We start from the raw sequence: 20,657 nt of genomic DNA on the forward strand, positions 1-20,657 counted from the left end.
GTTTGTTGAGTTATATTTTAACCTCATTTCTTATTATTATTGGGAACTTTGCCTGATTATTTTGAACATTAGATACACAATTTTAAGTCTAGCTAAAAGTTCCGCTTTTGAGCTTAAAAATTGAACTCTGAACATGAAATGCCATGCAAGATCAGGAGAAAAACTTAGTTGAAGTTGTTGTACGAAACATTCTTTTGTGTGACGTGAAAAGAGATACGTATACAATTAGTGTATACAACTACAATAGAAAAAAATTTCTTTGAGGGTAGACTTATGTATACATGAAAAATTATATATGAATGTGCATTCTTGGTCAATAGTTTAATAATAATTATCATGTTATTTAGTATTACAATATAGTTGTATTCATCGTCATTGTAAGTGATATGTCTTAAATTCGATTCTCGTCAATGGTATATTTTAAACAAAATTATTATGGTTAACCCAGTATAGATTGACATAATAAAAGATAATTCGCAAAATACCATAGTTTTGGGGTACTGTGTTTATTTTTGTTTTCACTTTTGGCGGGTGAGTCCAAGATCCTAACTGTCATGCTGCAGGAAGCCTCTGTCCACAAAAATTTCCCGTGAAAAATATAATAAAAGCGGAAAATATAAAAACCAAAATTACAAATTAAAATGAAAAAAAAGGAAAAAAATTAAAAAAAACCCAGATTCTGAAAAATATTCATTATCAGAAGTTCAGAACCTTTCCACTTCCTTGACGCCTTCGACCTTCGCAGCCCAAATTGAAAACCCTAATTTCCATTTCCAATTTGATTGTGTCCAATTCTTCCCAAATTGGTCGGATCTCCGATCTGACAAGACTGGGATAGTACCTGAAGAGAACAAAACAATGAGCAATTTGAGAACCATCTGTCGGCCGCACACGGTCTTCACGTCCTTCGTGTGTTGCAGACACCAAGCTCGCTTCGGCTCTAGGGTTTCATTTCGAAACCCAAATTGCGGTCCTCGCTTTCCGCCGGTGTCCGATTTTGCGAGATTGAATTGGGGCGGCTCGTGGTCCCGGGTCAATCAGAGAAGGACGGTGGTTAGGGCTTCCAGTTGGGACCATCCCAAATCTCCCTACGAAACTCTTGGTAATTGGATAAAGCTTCAACCTTTGATTTTAAAAAAAAAATCTGGAATTTGTAACATATTTATTGTCTTTAACTTTCTAATTTTTGGATTTTGTTTTTTTGAAAATCAGAATTAGAGAGGGACGCTGACGATGACCAGATAAAGATTGCTTACAGACGGTTGGCCAAGTTTTATCATCCAGATGGTATGCTCCCTTGTCTTGTTTCGAAATTCTTTTCGAATTTTTCGATTTCATATCTGTAATTTGCTACTTTGCTAGTGGTGTTATGTGTTAATCACAAATCAAAAGAAATACTTTGTAAGAAGATAATGTATGTAAACAATTGTTGGTTTAATATGGTGAAACGCTTCAGTAAAATCGTCATTAATTTCAACTTGAAGAATCTTTGCAATTTGTGTGCAACAAAGTTATTGTGCAAAAGGGCTTATGACATTAGAAGTTGTTTTTATTCCTTACGGCTGCGTTTGAGGCCTAGATTTTGAATTGGATAACTTACTAGAGTAAGAAACGAAGGCCATTCCAAATTTTGTCCAAGTTGAAGGAGGGATAAGGTTTCTGACTAATCTATCTAATTCTTTCAACTTGTTCAAATTTTGAAGTTGGCATCCATTTCTTCCCTCATATTCCTCGAATCCAATTCTAGTCTCCAAGAGTGGTTTAATTTTCATGTGATTTTTTTTTAAAAAAAAAAAAAACTGATATCAGGCATATTGCTTATCGTCTTTCCTTGCGTGTTAGATTGCTGCATGTATTGGTTTCTAGGTGTAAAAAAGTTAGATTATCAGTAAATGTGCTCTTCCTAATATTTTGTGCCATTTCCTTTGGTCTATTAGCTTTTGCTTGAACGTTCAAAACTGATTTCTTTCTGTTTTCAAGTCTATGATGGTAGAGGGACTCTAGAGGAGGGGGAAACAGCTGAAGCTAGATTTATTAAGATTCAAGCTGCTTATGAGTTGCTCATGGATGACGAGAAGAGGGGACAATATGATAGGGATAACCGACTCAACCCAATGAAGGTAAGATTTGTAGTTTGCATATAAGTTGCCTTGTAGTTTCTTGCTTATATTTTTAGGATAGATACAGGAAAATGTAGAGTAGATTCATGATTTGTAAACAGATCAGCTTGTATTTTTTTTAGTAACGGAATCTTTGTGTGTACTGTTATATCAGGCATCTCAAGCATGGATGGAGTGGCTAATAAAGAAGCGAAAAGCTTTTGATCAGCGAGGTGATATGGCAATAGCTGCTTGGCAAGAGCAACAGCAGCGTGAGATGAATATTCGTGCACGTCGACTTTCTCGTTCCAAGGTATAGAATCATTCTGCTAGTACACGAATCAGCTGTGAAGAATAGTTTCGGTAGTTCGGAAATAAAATTGGAATTTCTGTATTCAAACGGTTTGATAAATGCTGCAAAGCTCTGCCCTTTGCCGGATGCGCAAAACATCAACGGCTATCTCTCTTATCATTACTGATCAAACACTATGTTCAGAAGCTCGTGCTTCTCTCTGTGATCTATTGTTTGAAATTATAGTAAAGCTTTTGTGTTCTTTTGTTTTGGCTGCGTTTCTCGTCTTATGGCCTAAGATCAATGTATTTGACATCCAGGTTGACCCAGATGAAGAGAAGAGAATCCTGGCAAGAGAAAAAAAGGCCTCGGCAGAGTATTTCTCCAGTACCCTCAAGCGACACACACTAGTCTTAAAGAAAAGGGACCTAATGCGAAAGAAAGCAGAGGAAGACAAGAAAAAGCTCATCGGTCAGCTTTTAGCCGCGGAGGGACTTGAGCTCGACACACAGGATGAAGAAAAACGGTAGAGCAAGATTTACTCTTTGGCTTCTGACAGTGTAATTTGTACTATAGAATACACTTTGTAATGGCCGCTGAAGACAAATCCGTCCATACTTATATTCAACAACGAGAGAAAAAATTAATCTGTATATATCTTTCGTTGAAGAAATTTATAGAAATTAATGAAAAAAAATCCCGTTTAATTATATCAGTGCATCCGTTCTCGTGCACCTGTGTTGATATGCTTCAAATAGATCTATCAAAAGTTCACCAGGTCTCTGCATCACAAGTAAGTACAAGTAATTTGATTGCTTTCAAGAGCAAATTTGTTCTGCAATCTTTGGCTCGAACGTAGTACGCTGACATAAAACAGCTACATTCTACGCTGACATAAAACAGCTACCTTGAACAGAATAGGAACTGTTTGTTGCACTGGTCCGCTGTCGGATGAAATCAAGCATACTTATCATAAATCAGGATTCTCGAGATAAGCCGAATGTCTTCCCCACGATAAGGTCAATAAGCGGTTTCTCCACATCATCAACACCCAGAGACTGGTTTCGGCGAACTGATATCTTTTCATTGCGTCTGACAACTACAACCTCTTCCTTGCGGGTTGAAAGCTCATTTGCTACAACCATATGCACCTTGTACTTCTTAAGAGCCATATCAGCCTTCTCCAAAAGAATCTTCGAATCCGTCTCTAGCTGTTTTGGCAAGCATGTCAAAGGTTTTTAACTCCAAAAAGTAATACTGCATCTTGTAATCTGTCAAAAACTTTTAGCAGATGAAAATTATATGACAAAGCTAAAAGGGTAAGGGGTATGATTTTGATTATTTAGAGGTACACATATATGACTGCATCATGCATGTCGAGGAAGATCTGTTAAACGAAAAACCCCTACCAGAAATATGTCATTTTCAGGTTACTGCTACCCAGCCACGCCCTCAACCCTTCTCGACCAAAAAAAAAAAAAAATCTCATATAGATAGTCTATGGATGCAAGTAAAAAATAGCTCTTCCGCTAAAGTGCAGCAAGTGAACTAATGAATGGAAATGCCAGTAATTAGAAATAAGCAGAAGCTTCTATCTAACCTTAAATGATATACAGAAGGCCGTTGGCGCCCAGTCTTTCCTCAGCACTAATAGCATCTTTGGCACCTGAACAAGTCGCATGTCCAATGGACCAGATCCTGACTGAATTTTGTGTTCTGCCTGCACAATCATGCTTTGCTAAGAAATGGTGCAGCTAATGCTTAGACTTGGATGAAACTTATACACAACACAAGATGGAGTATTATGATTCTTTTTCCTTTATTTCATAAGCAACTTTCGGACCACTGATCTGCTTATATAACAGTTTTTTCATTCAAACAAGCTATTAATTAAACATCCAAGATTCACATGTCAACCCATTCCTATATATTCAAAGGAATATTGTGATCATAAACATGTCCTGTATAAATTTGCAAAGGACTGGATTATGTTATCTAACTGCAGAGATTCATATATATGCCCTTAAAGAAATGCTATCAAGCTTTCAAAATTCACAATCAAGTCATTTCTACGCATTTCAAGGAATATCGAGAAAAAAATATGTCCTCTAGCAATTTCTAAAAGGGGTTGCTTTTGTCATCTGTCGATTGAGTTACAGAATGCAGCCAGAGCAAGTATGACATAACTTTTCAATATATTAAACCATTACCATGCTTTTCCAAGGAACATAAAAGTCAGACACTGCAGCTGCAAGGTAAAGAATTGCATGTGGCCCGAGACTTCTTATTGAAAAAGCAATCATCTGCAACATCTGCCCAAAATGCAAAGACAGATTAGTCAAGCATAGGAGGATAACTGTTATATCTAAAACCCAGACACTCAAATATGGTTGTGAAGGGAAGTTAATAACCAACTGAAGCGAACCTGAAGATACTCAAATATGGTTGTGAAGGGAAGTTTTAACAAGAGGCCTCCTGTTACTGCCTGCAACAGAATAAATCCCCACATATAAAGGAAGTTTAAATATGCAATAAGTAAATACATATAATACTCAATGAAAGATAAATATAAGTGGTCGTACGGCATGACTTTCAGTGATGGCATTCCTCACTGCTTCTGAATGTGACTGGCACACTGGAAATATAATACAAGATTTAGTCATCTCAATAAGGACTGTCAAAGATATGTATAATATTGTCAGATTTAACTTTCAACATCACCACAAAGCTGCAAATAAAACTTCAAAAATTCCTGTCTCCCATCTCCCCAAAACCCAATCATCAAGCACAAAACCAACTCTGATAATTAAACTCTACAATCAAATCCTATAATAGCATACAAAAATCTAATATCATAGTTGCCCACACAAACATGTCAAAACAAATGGAAACATCAATGTAGCTGACAAGCAGAAAGTTTGACATCTCTATTACTAATGCAGACAAAAACAGCTTGGTTTTCCTCTGATAATTGAGTTCTTGTTTTTTAAATTTTTCCTCAAGAACAGCCTCAAAAGCTAGAGTCTTCAGGGCTTAATACTCTAACCTTTTGGATATAACCTTCCAGCCTGCTTTCGAAGCTGAGTTAAATCAGCCTACTCTATGATACGAGACCAATCACACTCTTCTTTTGGGTATAATCTAAGAGTTTTAATGACTTAGCACTACACGCATGTATGCCTAGGCATTTTAATCAAGCCACTAGCATCTTACGGAACTTTAACCTGCACATTGCGGTTGGCTCTAATGCCAATAGTCAAGAATCAACCAGTACTCAAAAGCTATTGCCATCAAGGAGTCAAAAGCTTATTACTTGCCTTTAAGGTTTGTAAGAGACCCATTGTTAGCTAGGGCATCAATATTACTTATTTGAGAAATGTAATTAAATATCCATTGCACAATGAATGTGTTTCTATCTCATGCCTTTTCTCAAGGTAGAAGTAATTTGTTGCTAATGTACTGGTATTCAAGAAGTTAAGTATCATTCTTGATCCCTAAACTAGAGAGAAGGAAACATAAGTTTCTCTCCCGTCATCCATGTCCATTGTTTGTTCTACATAGAAAGAGAAAAGACACATATAATCATTTTGCAAATACTAACTACAAACCGTTAATATTTGAGTCATCCGTATATTCAAAACATTCAAGCAAAGGATCAGCGGGAAGTGATCTGCAATATGGCTGGCAAGTACCCCTGCATAAAATTGTGGAATAATCCAAAAAGTTTAGTTACAATTCTCTTCTATCGTGTTAAATTGTTGAAATGACCAAATGATATGTAAAATGGTAGAATCAGAAATAACCTTCGATATAGAAAAATAACAGCATAACCTGCCTTCAAAAAGTACCTGCAACGTTACAGATATGTCTAATCCATAAGTCAGTATTACTAAAGAATGCATATTTATTGATTTGCAGGGTGATATACTCTGTGGATGCTGCTCCCCTGTGACCTGAGCTGAAGTTGTCTATGTAGCGAACACATCGTTGCTCCAGAGGAATGGTGGTGCCACCTGATGTCACACACACAACCCTCCTAGCTCCTCCACTTCCTACATCACATTTCAAATCAATTAAAATCCACTTAACCATACTCTATCACCCAGAAAAAGAAATGAAAAATATAAATGCGACAAATCAAAAGGTAAACATACCAGAAGGTGTCGAATTCTTCTTCACAAATCCCTCAAGCTTTCCACTGATATCATCACTGTTCTTCAAAGGAGGAGCTGAGTCGAAAAATGACTTGATTTCAGCATCCGGTATTTCTTTTTGAGCTTCCAACCCATTTGATAAAGCCATTTGAAGTTGCCCTACAGCCAATTCCTTGTCAAAAACCCACAAAAAACCCTCAATTTTCACATAAACATAATTAATAACCATATATAAGTAGGAAAAGGACTAAAAGATCAGATTTTATCATGTTAGAAATGATACGGAATAAAACCAATTGTTTTCAGATAAATATTGACCACACAAAGTGTAAAAAAAAAAAATTAAAAAAAAAAACCCAAGGATCATGGTAGGTGACTGTACATTGGGGAAAATATACCCCTTAAATTCCCAAAGCCCACATATGTATGTGGGATTTCAAACCAGAACTTCACTACAAATCAGAAAAAATAAAAAATTAGTCATGAAATTCCACAATATATTTGAATTGAGAGCAAATTCAAAATTCGAAAGCAGAGCAATGATCCCAATTCGAAAAATTTCCCAAAACAAAAACTACCTACAGTGAGAGAGCTGAGAGCAGCTGCTGAAAATCGAACGGTGATTCAATATTCTGGGAAGTATCGAACGGTGAAACGTTTCGTAGCCGTTGATTCCCGCGAAAATATAAAGGATAAAAACAAAGTTTTTTAACTTTTTAACGACCTCTCAACTGTTTTTTTTCTGTTTACAGTGGAGGGTAAAATATCCAAGGTCAATGTGATGAAAATTAAATAAAAATTAAACAGCGCCACAATTAAATAAAAAATAAAAAATAAATTGAGAAAACCGAAGAAACCTGAAATTGAAGCAGCAGTGTTCGGATGTTTCTTGGGGGCAGAGGGACGAGCTTGATTTTGTTAGCCCATCTCCAACCTTGCAGAGAGCTCATTTTAACCCTTTAGTTTTTCAAAAAATTAATATTTTAATGAACAATGCATGTCATATTTCTTACCATCTCCAACCGAGGGGCCAGAAGGCCACATGCCAAATATAGCCGTGTGACAAAAAATTATTTCTAATCGAGGGCTATAGGGACAAACATAATTTATTATTTAAATTTAAAAACTACAACTAAAATTTAAAAAATACAACTTATATATTTCAAGTCAAATGTAAGAGGTTTTATTTAGAATATAAAAAATAAAAAAATAAAAAAGGAAGTGGGTGGGAGAGTCCAACATCGGCTGTGGGAGAGAAAGTATAAAAAAAAAAAAACTAAAAAAAAATGGAAGTGGGTGGGAGTCCCACATCAGCTGTGAGAGAGATTTGAGCAAGTACTAAAGCATGTAAAAAGAACATCCAAACATTTAACTAAACATACTTTTTGGGCCTATAATTAAATACTTTTAAAAAAAATTTGGTCCAAAAAAATTAAATTCAAATAACGATAACTGATGTCAGCTAGCTGTTGGTTTCAAATTTATGGCATTGCCCGGGGCTAGTTGGCTAGCTCCTTTGGGCCAGCCGGTTGGCCCTTTCTTGTCTCGTGAGGTCCATGAGCCCTTTTGGCTTGGCCCTTAGTTTGAGACAATTTTTGGGCTATTTTCGATCATTTGACCCTCTGGACCATTCGGTTGGAGATGGTCTTATGGTGTTGGCTGGATGTGTGAGTGTGACCAGAGTTGTTGTAGTAAAATAGTCCAAAAATAATTTAGTGGTATTCTTCTTAATAGTATGATTAGATGGTATTTCTCTTTACTATAAGTGAGAAATCAAGACAGGTGGCCTAATGGAAAATTGCGAACCACAAGTCCCTAAAGAAAAAGGTCATAAGTTCGATACTTTGTAAGCTGTGAATCTGCTTAATCGTGGCCACAAGTAGAGTGCAATTCCAAACTTGATTCTTTCAAACCCAAAAATGGTGGATAATCATGATTCCCTACTAGTTGTCTCTTTGTTTAGAAAAAACAAAAATAATTTAGTTGAGTAAGTTTTTTTAATTTTTTTTAATACACACTAATATTTATTGAATAAACTTATACTTACATTGAAAACGTCTAGAGTACATCAAAGACCCCAAAAATTCTAAAGGGAAAAAAGCACGGGATACTGTTCACCACCCTAAAACTTTGGTGTATATTCACCATATACCTAATCATTTGTCATGCATCATTTCAATTAACATTGGTTAATTTTTTTCAAAATTGCAAAAGTAATATTTAATGTGAAAGTTAACTAGAGTTAAGTGAAATGATATATGACAAATAATTAAATGTATGATAAGCATACACTATAGTTATGACAGTGGGCAAAAATGCTCCAACTTTTTAAACATAAGGTTTGATGCGGTGCTGGGTGTATGAGTGTGAGTTGTTGTAGTAAAATAGTCCAAAAATAATTTATTGGTATTCCTCTTAATACTACAATTTGTATTTCTCTTTACTTATAAGTAAGAAACCACGATAAGTGGCTCAATGGTAAAGCGTGAGCAACTGCTTCCTAAAGAAAAGAAAGAAAAAAAAAGAGGTACTGAGTTCGATACGTTGCAAGACCTAAAAAGGGTGAATAATCATAATTCGTCATCGGTTGTTTTCCTTTTAATAAAAAACAAAAACAAAAAGAATTAGTTGAGTAAGTTTTTTTTCTATTTAGTTTAACACAGACTAATATTTATTGATTAGACCTATAGTTACATTGAAAACGTCTACAATACATCAAGGGGGCGTTTGTTGCGCCGGACTATCTCGGACTGGATTAGCTTCAAGGACTAAGCCGGACTGCCTTAGACTAGACTAAACTGGACTAACTTAGTGAAGCGTTTGGTGCAGTATTGGACTAAGAAGCTGGATAATAACAAATTCTAATATTATATTATTTAATATATAAATTATTAATATTTTATTATGATCTTATCTTTTTCTTCATCTTTTCCTACGATTTCCGTCCCACTCTTTCCCTCTTCTCTCATCGTCCCACCCTCTCCCTCTTTTTTTCCTCTTAGACCTCTCAATTCATGTCTCTTTCTCATTTCTGGTCAAACTCCTTATTGATTCCAGTGTCTATTTCTCTGTCCTCCCTCCCTCTCTAGCTATGTGTTGTTCGAATGGAACCTCACGGCTCCAATTTTCCCGACGAGTTGCAAGTTTCCCGATGTGTTTTCCGGCCAACCCTCGTTAAATTGGATGAAGTTAGCACCGCCAAAAAATTCATCACCATCCCTAGACCGAGATCTTAGCTTTGAATGCTCGAATCTGTCATGGATTTGAAGAAGCCCAAATAGGCCGAGACTTCCAAGCCATTTTTCGGCCACATTCGACCACATTTTGGCCTCTATTCAGGTAAAATCGTAATCTTGTCACTCCCAGCTTCAATTTGGTATATTTTATATGAAAGTTGGTTGTGAAATGGATCTGAAAGGGAGTCGGAAAGTTAATGATTGATCTAGGTGACCGGAGATGACGAGGAGTCTGTCGGGAGTGGTCGTTGATCATGACGAGAACGAGAAAGAGAGGATAGTCTTAGCTAGTCTCATGGTTATTGGGGGGTCTCGTTAAGACCTCTTAGTGAAGGGTTTTGTCCATGCTAGTCCCCTTTAGTCTCATTAAAGTTAGTCCCAGCATGGAACAAACACAGTATTGGACTAATAGCTAGTCCAGTCAAGTCCAGTCCAACTTAGTGAGGGCAAACAAACGCCCCCCAAAGACACCAAAAATTCTAAAAGGAAAAAAACACAGGACATTGCTAAGTGGTACATGCTGACTTTGGATGAAATGAGGGTTTAGGCTAAGTGGTACATGCTGAACTCGATACCAAATTAGGCTGTTCATTTTATGGTTTAACCTAACTCTTTCTCCCTTTACTGTAAAAATATTGATGTATTAGAAATTAAAAAAAAAAAATGGATGAAATGAGTAGAAATTAGACATTAAGGGTGCGTTTGTTGTATCGGATTATCTTGGACTGGACTAGCTTCAAGGACTAAGTTGGATTGGCTTAGACTAGACTAAGCTAGACTGACTTAGTGAAGCGTTTGATGCAGTGTCGGACTAAGAAGCAGAATAATGAAAATAGTTTCATTTTTTTTTTACCAAAAAAAAAAGTTCCATTTTAATTCCTTTTCTATTAAGATAATTTATTAATAATTTACCAAAAACAACACTCAAACTCCAAGGCTCTGCATCTGCATCCAAAGCCTTGCATCTGCATCAAATTGTTGACTTGATAGGAAATAGACGAGCTCACATGCTGGGGCACACAATTCTTTGTCCTTAATACTACTTTTCAATCACAAATTGCACCTAATTATCGTTTTACTTTTCTCACAGGACAACTAATTATCATTTTACTTGGCTCGCATTCAGAAGCTTCTTGGATGCTGACTCCTTCATGGATTTAACCACAACATCATGAACCTGAAAAACTTTAATACGACAAGCATTGAAATGCATGGAGAACTCACTGCAACAAACCGATAATAAATATTCAAAAACAAACAGCGGAAAGCCCATTTGTTCCACAACGTTTGAAAAACATTGTAAAATGTAGGATCTAAGAACATTGTTGCCATCTCTCTGTCGTTCCTACTCGAGTGCACATTATACACCACCCTTCCTTACAAGAACATTATGCAATCAGTAAACCATATATGTGGAGCCAAAAATAATCAAGAGATGACACGTGGATTTTTAGGTAAAGAGGACAAAATTACCCTTGAAACACACCGGATTTCCTACACGCGAGCGGTGGAGAATCATCCATCAACCAAGTCAAGAGTGCTCAAAATAGGTAACAAGTTCAAAATCCATCTCCTCAAATCCCTTCAACCAGGTAACTCCCAGAACCTATTTCATTCCATATATTTTTACCTCTTTTTCCCTCTTTTAGCTAATCAATTAGCTATCATTCCATAACTTGCAAAATATTCCACATAAATTACATAACCTCCAAAATATTCATTCCAAAAATGCGTTAATTGGCTAATTAATGGATTAATTACCTAATTAATCCATTAATTGCCAATTAACTCACACATTAAACCACAAAATGCACACAAAAGCATCCCAAAGGCCGGCCACCTTTTCTCCAAAGGGGACCGGCCATGCCCTATAAATACTACCCATTTTTCTCTAAAAACCTAGTTCCACACTCTTGTAAAACTCCAAAAACTCTCCAAACACTTTTTCTCTCTAAATTCTAACTTTGGCATCGGAGGTTCTTCGGCCAAAGCCCCCCCCCCCCAATTCATCGTGGACGTGTGAGGCTCTTGGCCTTAACCTAAGGTGTTAATTGTTTTGTAGGTGCAATTTTGTCCAAGATCAAGAAGGCGGAAATTTGCATCCACAAATTAGTGCTTTCATTGAGAGCTGAAGTACACACACTCGTAGAAGACTCTCGCATAAAAGGTTTTTCTCTATTTTTTCTTGTCCATTTGTATATTTTTGTACGTTCTTATTATTAGAATTTTTTATTTGCAAAGATTCTTTGATAAAACGTAAAAAAGAAATACAATGGCTAGAGATTTAGAAAATTCTGCAAGTGAAAATTTCAATATTCAAGAAATGGGACCGCGGCGATCCACGAGGCTAAATGTAATCATAGGTGGAGTGGCATCACCGCTAAGGGCACCACCCTGGCAACCACCGCGGTGGCCACCACGACCACCACCCATGGCAAGGTCCATGGCACCACTACCACGGCCCAAGCCATGCCATCCAAGCTTGCAAAGGCCACAACCCAAGCCATGTCACTCCAAGCCCAACGCGAGCCCAATGTGTTACCAAGCGGAGCCCAAGCCTCGCATTCGCATGCATCATGCACTGAGTAGCCTGCTCTCGTGGCCAAGCCTGCTCTCACGACTCAGCATGCTCCTGCAGCCCAGCCTGCTTCAGTGGCTCCCACCGAGCAACCCACTCTTGTGGCCCAGCCTGCTCCCGTGGCCTCCCAAGCAGCCCAAGTTGGCCCAAGACTATCTCAACCATCCGAACCTACCATCAAGACGAGGGCATTTTCACCACATTTCTTCACGAATTTGACATTTCTCAACTCAAATCTCGGGCCTGGAGCCCACCACACTTCCACTGCTCAAGGAGGCACATTTCTTCCAAGCTCTTCCAATTCAAATAGTGAACAACACTTGTCTCGACAAGTCATAGAGTTGACGAGGGCACTTGCACAATAGACAACCTTGGTGAATCAACTCTTGCAACGTACTGAGATCCAACGTGCCCCGGACGAAGTGTCCCGAAGTAGGACAAGGGCAGATGAACCTCTCCACCAGCATCCAGGCAAGTAGCCTATCAACCAGCCACGATCTGAGCGTTCTAGAAGTTTACACTCCCGCTTGGGTCCTTGGGATAACGTATATTCTCGTCTTAGCATGCGGAGGAGCGTATATTCCCGATTAAGCCCATGGACGAGCACGCGTTCATGGTTGAGGTCACACTCCAATTATCAATATGGACAACCTTTCAGGCGAAATGTTCATTCATAACTAGGCTCGCAAAGAGTATTCACCACCTCACATTGGAGTAGGCAGCACAACAGTTGGAGAGAAGCAGTCACTCAATCGGACTCAAGTTCAACCGGTAACCTGCGAGCAGCTCGTTCGCCTGCCAGGAACATGCCATATACACTGCAGCCGCGACATAGATGTGTCGAGCATAAGGAAGAGCAGCCCAAACCCATAGGTCACAACTAGGGGCAACCGAAAGTTTCACTGCCCCAACAGAGGCAAATTCAAGAAGAAGTTAAGAAGATCTTTTATGAACGATTGGGTAATTTCCAACATAACGAGGTTGTTGACGATGAGCTTCGACAAGACATGACCAACATAAGCATGTCACCATTCACGAATGAGATCAAGTAGACAGATCCACCTCGCTGGTTCACTATACCTCACTTTATTCCGTACAAGGGAGACGAAGATCTAGATCAACATCTCAAGCACTACCGTAGTACCATGATCTTCTACAGGAACAACGATGCACTTATGTGCAAAAATTTTACCATAACTCTACAAGATGAGGCGCAAGACTAGTTTCACACTCTACCGCCACAATCAATTTGGAGTTTTAACGAACTTTCCTTTGTTTTCACTAAGGAGTATTCAGCTAACCGCTCAATCAAAAGGACATCCGACCATCTCTTCAGCATTGTAAAAGACCCTTGGGAGACAATTCGCTATTATGTCAAGAGGTTCAAAGCGGAGAAAGCTAAGATTGTTGGCTGCTACGAAGATATAACAACGGCAGCATTCAGAAATGTGCTTCCCATCGAACATCCTTTATTTGAAAAACTGATCATAGGAGAAAAATTGACCCTAGCAGCTTCATATGCTTTGGCAGAAAAGCATGCACAATGGGATGAGGCTAAGCAGTCTAACAAAAACGAGTCGGAAAAGAAGCACATGGAACATTCCCGGACCAAAGAAGACTCAGCGCATGAAACATTTGATAGGAGCATATTTATGCTACTTAGTTGTGTTGTTTCCTTACACTTAGTGAGTTAATTACTATGTATTTCAGTCGTTTAAAGTATTTTCGTGTGTTTTTAGGTCCTAATGGCAAAAGGAGCAAGAAAGTGCATTTTGAGGCTATTTGGAGCATTTTTGGGCATGGATTGGATAGCTTAATCATGTAGCAATGAGGATGGACGAAATTGAAGACTAGAAGAGCTAGGAAAGGCTACAAATCTGGTGGAAGAAGTTCTATTCCAATGAAGATAAGGAAGAAGCAAGAAACAAGGGATCTTATCCAAACCTTATCCTATCCTATCTCTAACATTATCCTATTCTTTCCTATCCAAATCAGGTGGGGACTTAAACTTAGCTATTTAGGTGGGATTAGATATATATCTAAAACACTTAGAACAGGTTCTAGACCCTCATTCCTTTGTATGCCGCATATACACCACTCCTAGTAGGTTTAGGAATTGAAAACCTTATCCTACTCTCATATCACATGTTCATATCCCTTTAGGATTAGGAATCTGTTCTAAACCCTTCTTTTTAGAAGCCTTATCTTATCCCTACAGCCCTTGCCGCACATATACTTCTAGAATCCCTAAATCCTAGCTGAATTCCCTATTCCAAATCCCACTTAATTTCTGCCTTGAGTTAACCTTTTTCCAATGGGATTAGGCAATCCTTTTCCTACACTAAGTGTGCCAAAACTAGCCTATATAAACAGCCTTGCCGTGCCATTTAATGATCACCATCCCTTCACACAACATTCATACATCCCTTCAGAAATCAACCTTTGCCGTGACCTTGCAACCACCCATCCATCATTCCCCTACTTCCATACATCCATCCCAACCTCCATACACCACCATAACCCCTTGCCGCACCACCATATATACCTAAAACCATCCAAAATCCAGAAAATCGTCCACAAACTCACCATAGACCCTTGTGCCGTGACCTAGCAAGGAGGAGGAGAAGGAAGACCAAGCCTTGGACGTTTGTACATTCAAGTTGGAGTGTTGGACGTGTCTAGGTGTAATCTATCTTTTATTTTCAATGTTTAAATCTATATTGCTTTGTTTTGTCATGAACATGAGAGGCTAAACTCGTTTTAGCCTAGGGATGCTTTGAAACCATGATTACAATTATAATATGATTTGATTAATTCCAGTTGTGATTTCATAAATTGCGAATGCAGTTTACTTAACCGTTTGATGGATAACTTATTCTTGTATGTTTATTAGGGAGGCCTACTTAATTTGCATGCTTGAATTTGGGGCTAGAATATAAGGGTGTTTCACATAATCGTCACAAACTTATATTCACAAGTAGTTAAGGTTGTTTTCACAATCATGTTAAGTAAATTCCTAGCATGCGTATCATGATGTCATAGTTACAAGTGCTTTGTCAATACTTATGGTTTCCATTGAACGTAATGATCTTTAACCGTATCTCTATTATGATGTCATGTAGGGGACTTTTTGAAGAATGCTTTGGGTTGTCGTATGATGTCATCCAATCCACTAACTTAAGGGAAATCTGAGGGTTAATTAGTGATGTCACGGTTAATCTGGGGTATTGAGGTTCATGGTTTATCGGAAAAGCAACTGGAAATCAATTTATGTTAGAAAGTATCATGTGTGGAGAAGTATCCCTTGGCTATCCCATCATCCATTAGTTTTTCTTATTTTCGTCCAAAATCTGTTTTAAAGTTTTAAGACACTTGTTTCTTTTAAAATTCGTCCAAAATCAAAACCCCCTTTCTTATTTGTTCCAAATTTGTCCAAAAGAGTCTTTTTGAGTCTTTAGAGTCAAAACCAAGTGTATTTTCGTCCAAATTAAGTCATAGAGTCTAAATTTAGTCTTTTTGGTTGTTTTTGGTTGTTTTGAGTCTTTAAAGTTTGTTTTGAGTCATATAAGTTAGTAAGAGTCTTGTGAGTCTATTTAAAGTGTTTTAAAACATATTTTCACATCTTTGAGTCAATTATCATTAGATTAGCAATCCCTCCTAATCCCCGGCCTAGAACGATCCCTACTTATATCTATACTACAATTGTCGAAAAGAGGGTTTAATTTGTGTGCTTATATATTTCGCATCAACATTCACAAAGTTGACAAATGAGGGCCGATGCGACGAGTATCTTGACAGGTCAACAAAACGGCCTACATAAGCAGGGGAAGTCTTCATCATCCCCTAAACCTCGTTTGATTTTTTTTCCAAATAAGTTCGAAGTCTTAAGCAGCTCGATGAATAAGGCTTCACAAGCTGAAGATTATCCAGTTTGTTATGCAGTTTCTACATTCCGGCATAGTTGATTTATTTCTTTATTCTCAATGAAGATTCAAGAAGTTATTCATAAGCCTGGCTCAACTGCTGTCCACAAAAACTGCTAAAAACCCTTTCTAGGTCTGTTCTCCAAATGCGAAAGGATAAACTAATTGTTCTCCAGTGCGAGAGGGTAAACCAATTCCCCGACACCCGTATGGGTCTGCTCTCCAGTGCAAGAGGGTATACCAATTCCCCTACACCTGTATGGGTTTGCTCTCCAATGCGAAAGGATAAACAGTGCGAAAGGGTAAACCAATTCCCCGACACCCGTATGAGTTTACTCTCTAGTGTGAGAGGATAAACTAATTGCTTTCCAGTGCGAGAGGGTAAACTAATTGCTCTCCAGTGCGAGAGGGTAAACTAATTCCCCAACACCCATCTAGGTAAGCTCTCTAGTGCGAGAAGGCCACATAGCTTAAAAGATCAAATGCTTCGTGGCAGCCGACATGCCGTACCATGACAAGACCGACTTCTGGCCCCTACCAGCTGACATGCCGTACCACCCCGACGATTGCTTCGTGGCAGCACCTCCCAAAAAGAAGACAAGGAGAATTAAATTTTTCTTACATCGGTGTGGCATAGAGAAAACAAAGAAAGCAACGAAAGACGATCCTTTGCACGGGCAAGTGTAGAAGATTACTAAGGGAAGGGGAACAAATATCCTCTAAGCTTTCTCTCTCGTGTAGGGTAGAATAAATCGCTCTCCAAAATTGATTTAACAACCCACTTAAGGTGGACTTAAATAGGCTTTGAGAGAAATTTATTTCCCTTTCCTAGAAAGATCTAATTTCATATTAAAGAGGGAATCTACATCAAAATAAGAAGCAGTCCTAAGTTTCCTAGAGCAAGAAGATCTCTACACCTGCTGCCCTTTCCTACGAGTAGCTCAGCAAGTGTGGGGGCATTTGTGGAACCAAAAATAATCAAGAGACAACACGTGGATTTTTAGGTGAAGAGGACAAAATTACCCATGAGACACACCGGGTTTCCTACACGCGAGCAGTGGAGAATCATCCATCAACCGAGTCAAAAGTGCCCAAAATAGGTAACAAGTTCAAAATCCATCTCCTCAAATCCCTTCTACAAGGTAACTCCCAAAACCTATTTCATTCCATATATTTTTACCTTTTTTCCCCTCTTTTAGCTAATCAATTAGCTATCATTCCATAACTTACAAAATATTCCACATAAATTACATAACCTCCAAAATATTCATTCCCAAAATGTGTTAATTGGCTAATTAATGGATTAATTACCTAATTAATCCATTAATTGCCAAATAACTCACACATTAAACCACAAAATGCACACAAAAAGCATCTCAAAGGCCGGCCACCTTTTCTCCAAAGAGGACCGGCCATGCCCTATAAATACTACCCATTTTTCTCTAAAAACCTAGTTCCACACTCTTGTAAAACTCCAAAAACTCTCCAAACACTTTTTCTCTCTAAATTCAACTTTGGCATTGGAGGTTCTTTGGCCAAAGCCCCCCCTCCAAATTCATCGTGGGCGAGTGAGGCTCTTGGCCTTGACCTAAGGTGTTAATTGTTTTGTAGGTGCAATTTTTTCCAAGATCAAGAAGGCGGAAATTTGCATCCACAATATACAATCCCAATTTACTCTCTTTTCAGAAAACCATATATTTTGATTATTTTCCATTGGAATTTCCCAGTTTTTTATGACGCTAATCAGCAACAACATAGCACCAAGCAACCCATGTGAAAAAATTAAAAAATTGAAGGAAAAAAAGAGAGGCAATCGTCTTTACCTAATGGCAGAGGTTGCAGAAGAATAAGAAACTTGGAGAGGATGGAGCAGTTTTCTTCAAGGATTTGATCGGAAAAAAATTATTGGCATGTTAGAAATGGTGGGGGAGACCAAATCGGGAGTGGCTATTGGAGGCCTTAATGCGTTGTGGGCTAAAGCGTTGGGAATTGAAGCTTGCAAGGGTTTGGCATCCATGGCGGTCACGACGACGCTCGAAGCAAATCGCCGCCACAATGCCCATTTCCTCCCAACGATCTGCAAATCGAAGAAAATTCATTCGAGATCCAAAAGAACGAAGCCCAGAATTCGCAAAGGGGCGAAGCAGAGAGGAGGAAGAAGATGAAAATGGATGTGGGAGCGAAGAAGAAGAAGCAGGGGTGAAGCGAAAAGGGCTAACAGAGATAGTCTTAGCGAGTCCCGTGGTTTGTGGAGGGTCTTGCTAAGAACTTCTAGCAAGGCCTCTAGTCCATGTGAGTATCCTTTAGTCCCATTTAATTTAGTCCTAATACAAAGTTACAAACCAAACATAGGACTACATTAGTAAGTAGTCCAATCCAGTTCAGTCCCAGTAACGAGGCCAAACAAACGCACCCTAAAGAGAATTGGCAATTTTTCTAAGTTTGAGTCCTAATTATTTCAAAAGAAAAACATATTAAGGGGGAATAATGTTCATAACTTTCTCAAGTACAAACTTTTGTCATATTCTTTAGATGTTTTATGTAAAATTATATATAGTACACAAGATAGCATAAAATCTATTTAAAATTCAAACGTGAATATCAAGAATTAAAATTTAAAAACATATTATCTTTGATAAGAGTGAACAATTTTGAAAAATCGTCTAGCTTGTGCTTCTCTAGAAAGTGTGTGTTTATTTTTATTTTTATATATATCAAATAGCATCGTAAAACACTAATTCTTGTAGAATAACAATTTAAAAGATTTAGGAGAATGCAACTAATTATATCATGGAAATTGGGGAAAACAAAGAATGTGGGGAGTTTTTACTTATTTTTATAGTACCAACCAAAATAAATAACAAAAAAATAAAACCGGTACAGGGTATTGAACCCGACATGAATCAAACATGCAACCTTCTGATCTGGAGTCAGACGCGCTACCATTGTGCCACGAATCCGGTTATTAATCATCTCTTATTAATATGTAAAATCCTAAGTTTAAATCTGTTGGGCGACGTCATTTCAACTCTTTAAGCACGCTACAAAAAGGGTTCAAAGAGCCTTCCCGCCAGAGCCCCAACCGCATAGCAGCTAGAAACCACTGAGTCATCTTCTCCGAGAAAACCCCAATACCCCATATCCTCACATTCTTGTTGAGAAAAAGAGAGCAACCGACAATGGTCGCCGACCGACCCAAGCTTCAGACCCAGATCGACATCAATCCTTATCAGCTCCCGAAACTCTCCAAGAACCCAAGCTCTTTTTCTTCACCTCCCGCAACTGACGTCGAGCTGACACTTGGCTAATTTCTCTCTTCGTGATCCTCCACATCGTGGCCTTCCGTACACGAACACCTTTCAAGATCGGGTGAATGGCTTGTGCAGTGTGATATGCTCATAGAAAATGTCACTCTTGGTGACTATTGCAACAACATAGACAGAAAGACACAAACTCAGCGTCAATGTTGTGTTGATAGCTGTCGAGTTGTATAGAAGAGAAAGGTGGATATGGTCTCTCACTTTTGCAGTGTAAAATTAAATTTGCAAAAAAACTTGTAAAAAGGGTCAGCATGAGGTATAGATACAACGGTCTCTCTTTGTATGGATATTGTCGATGCAAATTTCCGCCGTCTTTAGTCTTGACGAAAATGCACCTGCAAAACAATCAACACCTTTGATTAAAGACCTAAGCCTCACGTGCCCACGAGGTGGGGGGGTTTAGGCATATGGATCTCTGATGCCTAAGTCAGTTTCTCTGAGAGAGTAAAGTATTTGGGGCTTTTTTAGGGGTAGCAAAAGCTCTGAAATTTTGATAGAATATGGGGTATTTATAGGGATAAGGTCGGCCACAATGTTAGAGTTTTACCCTACACATGACAGCATCCTATTGGCCAAGGTGTTTATGGAGAAATATTCTCAAAATATTCTCAAGATATTAAATAGGAAATAATATCTTGAGATAATGGTGTAATTATCCCTAATTTATTTAAATTGAAATTACTTACTTGATTGGAGTCAATCTTCAATTAGGAATGTATTAAAGATAGGATTTTGGTAATTAATCCTTATCTTTAATTCCTTGCCAAGGGCAGGTGAGCTGTGGGCAGTCGTATTCAGCTGCTAAGACCTTGAGGGGTGTGAGCTGCGCGTGGAAGCATCTGAGAAGCCTGCCTATTTATTTGGGGGCAATCTTATCTTTCTTGAATAAAAGTCCATGTGTCGGCTCTAGAACTTTTGGGATTATTTTAGGCTCCACAAATTCCCCTACACCTACTAGGCTGCACATAGGAAAATCATAATAGGTGTAGGAATCCCAAGATGCTAGAATTGTTTCCCAATTTGAACTTGATCTTCTTTCTTGATTTGGAGATAGA

At 38.3% G+C, this 20,657-nt stretch overlaps 2 protein-coding genes and 1 non-coding gene across 3 annotated transcripts; 1 reads left to right on the forward strand and 2 right to left on the reverse strand.

Annotated features, from left to right (window-relative positions):
- The first annotated feature begins 660 nt into the window (after nucleotides 1-660).
- LOC137747931 (uncharacterized) lies at nucleotides 661-3,101 on the forward strand. Its single transcript, XM_068488057.2, has 5 exons — nucleotides 661-1,102; nucleotides 1,213-1,287; nucleotides 1,981-2,120; nucleotides 2,275-2,412; nucleotides 2,712-3,101. The coding sequence occupies exons 1-5, from the start codon at nucleotides 859-861 to the stop codon at nucleotides 2,919-2,921; spliced, it is 807 nt and encodes a 268-aa protein (XP_068344158.1). The 5' UTR covers nucleotides 661-858; the 3' UTR covers nucleotides 2,922-3,101.
- Nucleotides 3,102-3,127: 26 nt separating this feature from the next.
- On the reverse strand, nucleotides 3,128-7,165 carry LOC137747921 (phosphopantothenate--cysteine ligase 2). The gene is given in 12 exon segments (XM_068488051.2): nucleotides 3,128-3,400; nucleotides 3,402-3,602; nucleotides 3,992-4,111; nucleotides 4,602-4,703; nucleotides 4,817-4,876; nucleotides 4,974-5,026; nucleotides 6,000-6,085; nucleotides 6,195-6,239; nucleotides 6,320-6,443; nucleotides 6,546-6,717; nucleotides 6,944-6,997; nucleotides 7,124-7,165. Coding segments are annotated over 10 exon segments (978 nt in total). The 5' UTR covers nucleotides 6,694-6,717; nucleotides 6,944-6,997; nucleotides 7,124-7,165; the 3' UTR covers nucleotides 3,128-3,361.
- Nucleotides 7,166-19,170: 12,005 nt separating this feature from the next.
- TRNAW-CCA (transfer RNA tryptophan (anticodon CCA)) lies at nucleotides 19,171-19,242 on the reverse strand. Its single transcript has one exon. It is a non-coding gene; the product is annotated as a tRNA-Trp (tRNA).
- Nucleotides 19,243-20,657: the final 1,415 nt, after the last annotated feature.

Source organism: Pyrus communis, chromosome 15 (assembly GCF_041283825.1).
Source record: "Pyrus communis isolate YQ-2024b chromosome 15, ASM4128382v1, whole genome shotgun sequence".
Lineage (NCBI taxonomy): Eukaryota > Viridiplantae > Streptophyta > Magnoliopsida > Rosales > Rosaceae > Pyrus > Pyrus communis.

What these genes read in the sequence shown, in the direction of transcription:
- LOC137747931 (XM_068488057.2), top strand. Translation starts at nt 859, where the DNA reads ATGAGCAATTTGAGAACCATCTGTCGGCCGCACACGGTCTTCACGTCC. An exon ending in ACCGACTCAACCCAATGAAG is followed by an intron (nt 2,121 to 2,274) that starts GTAAGATTTGTA and finishes CTGTTATATCAG; the next exon opens with GCATCTCAAGCATGGATGGA. An exon ending in GTCGACTTTCTCGTTCCAAG is followed by an intron (nt 2,413 to 2,711) that starts GTATAGAATCAT and finishes TTTGACATCCAG; the next exon opens with GTTGACCCAGATGAAGAGAA.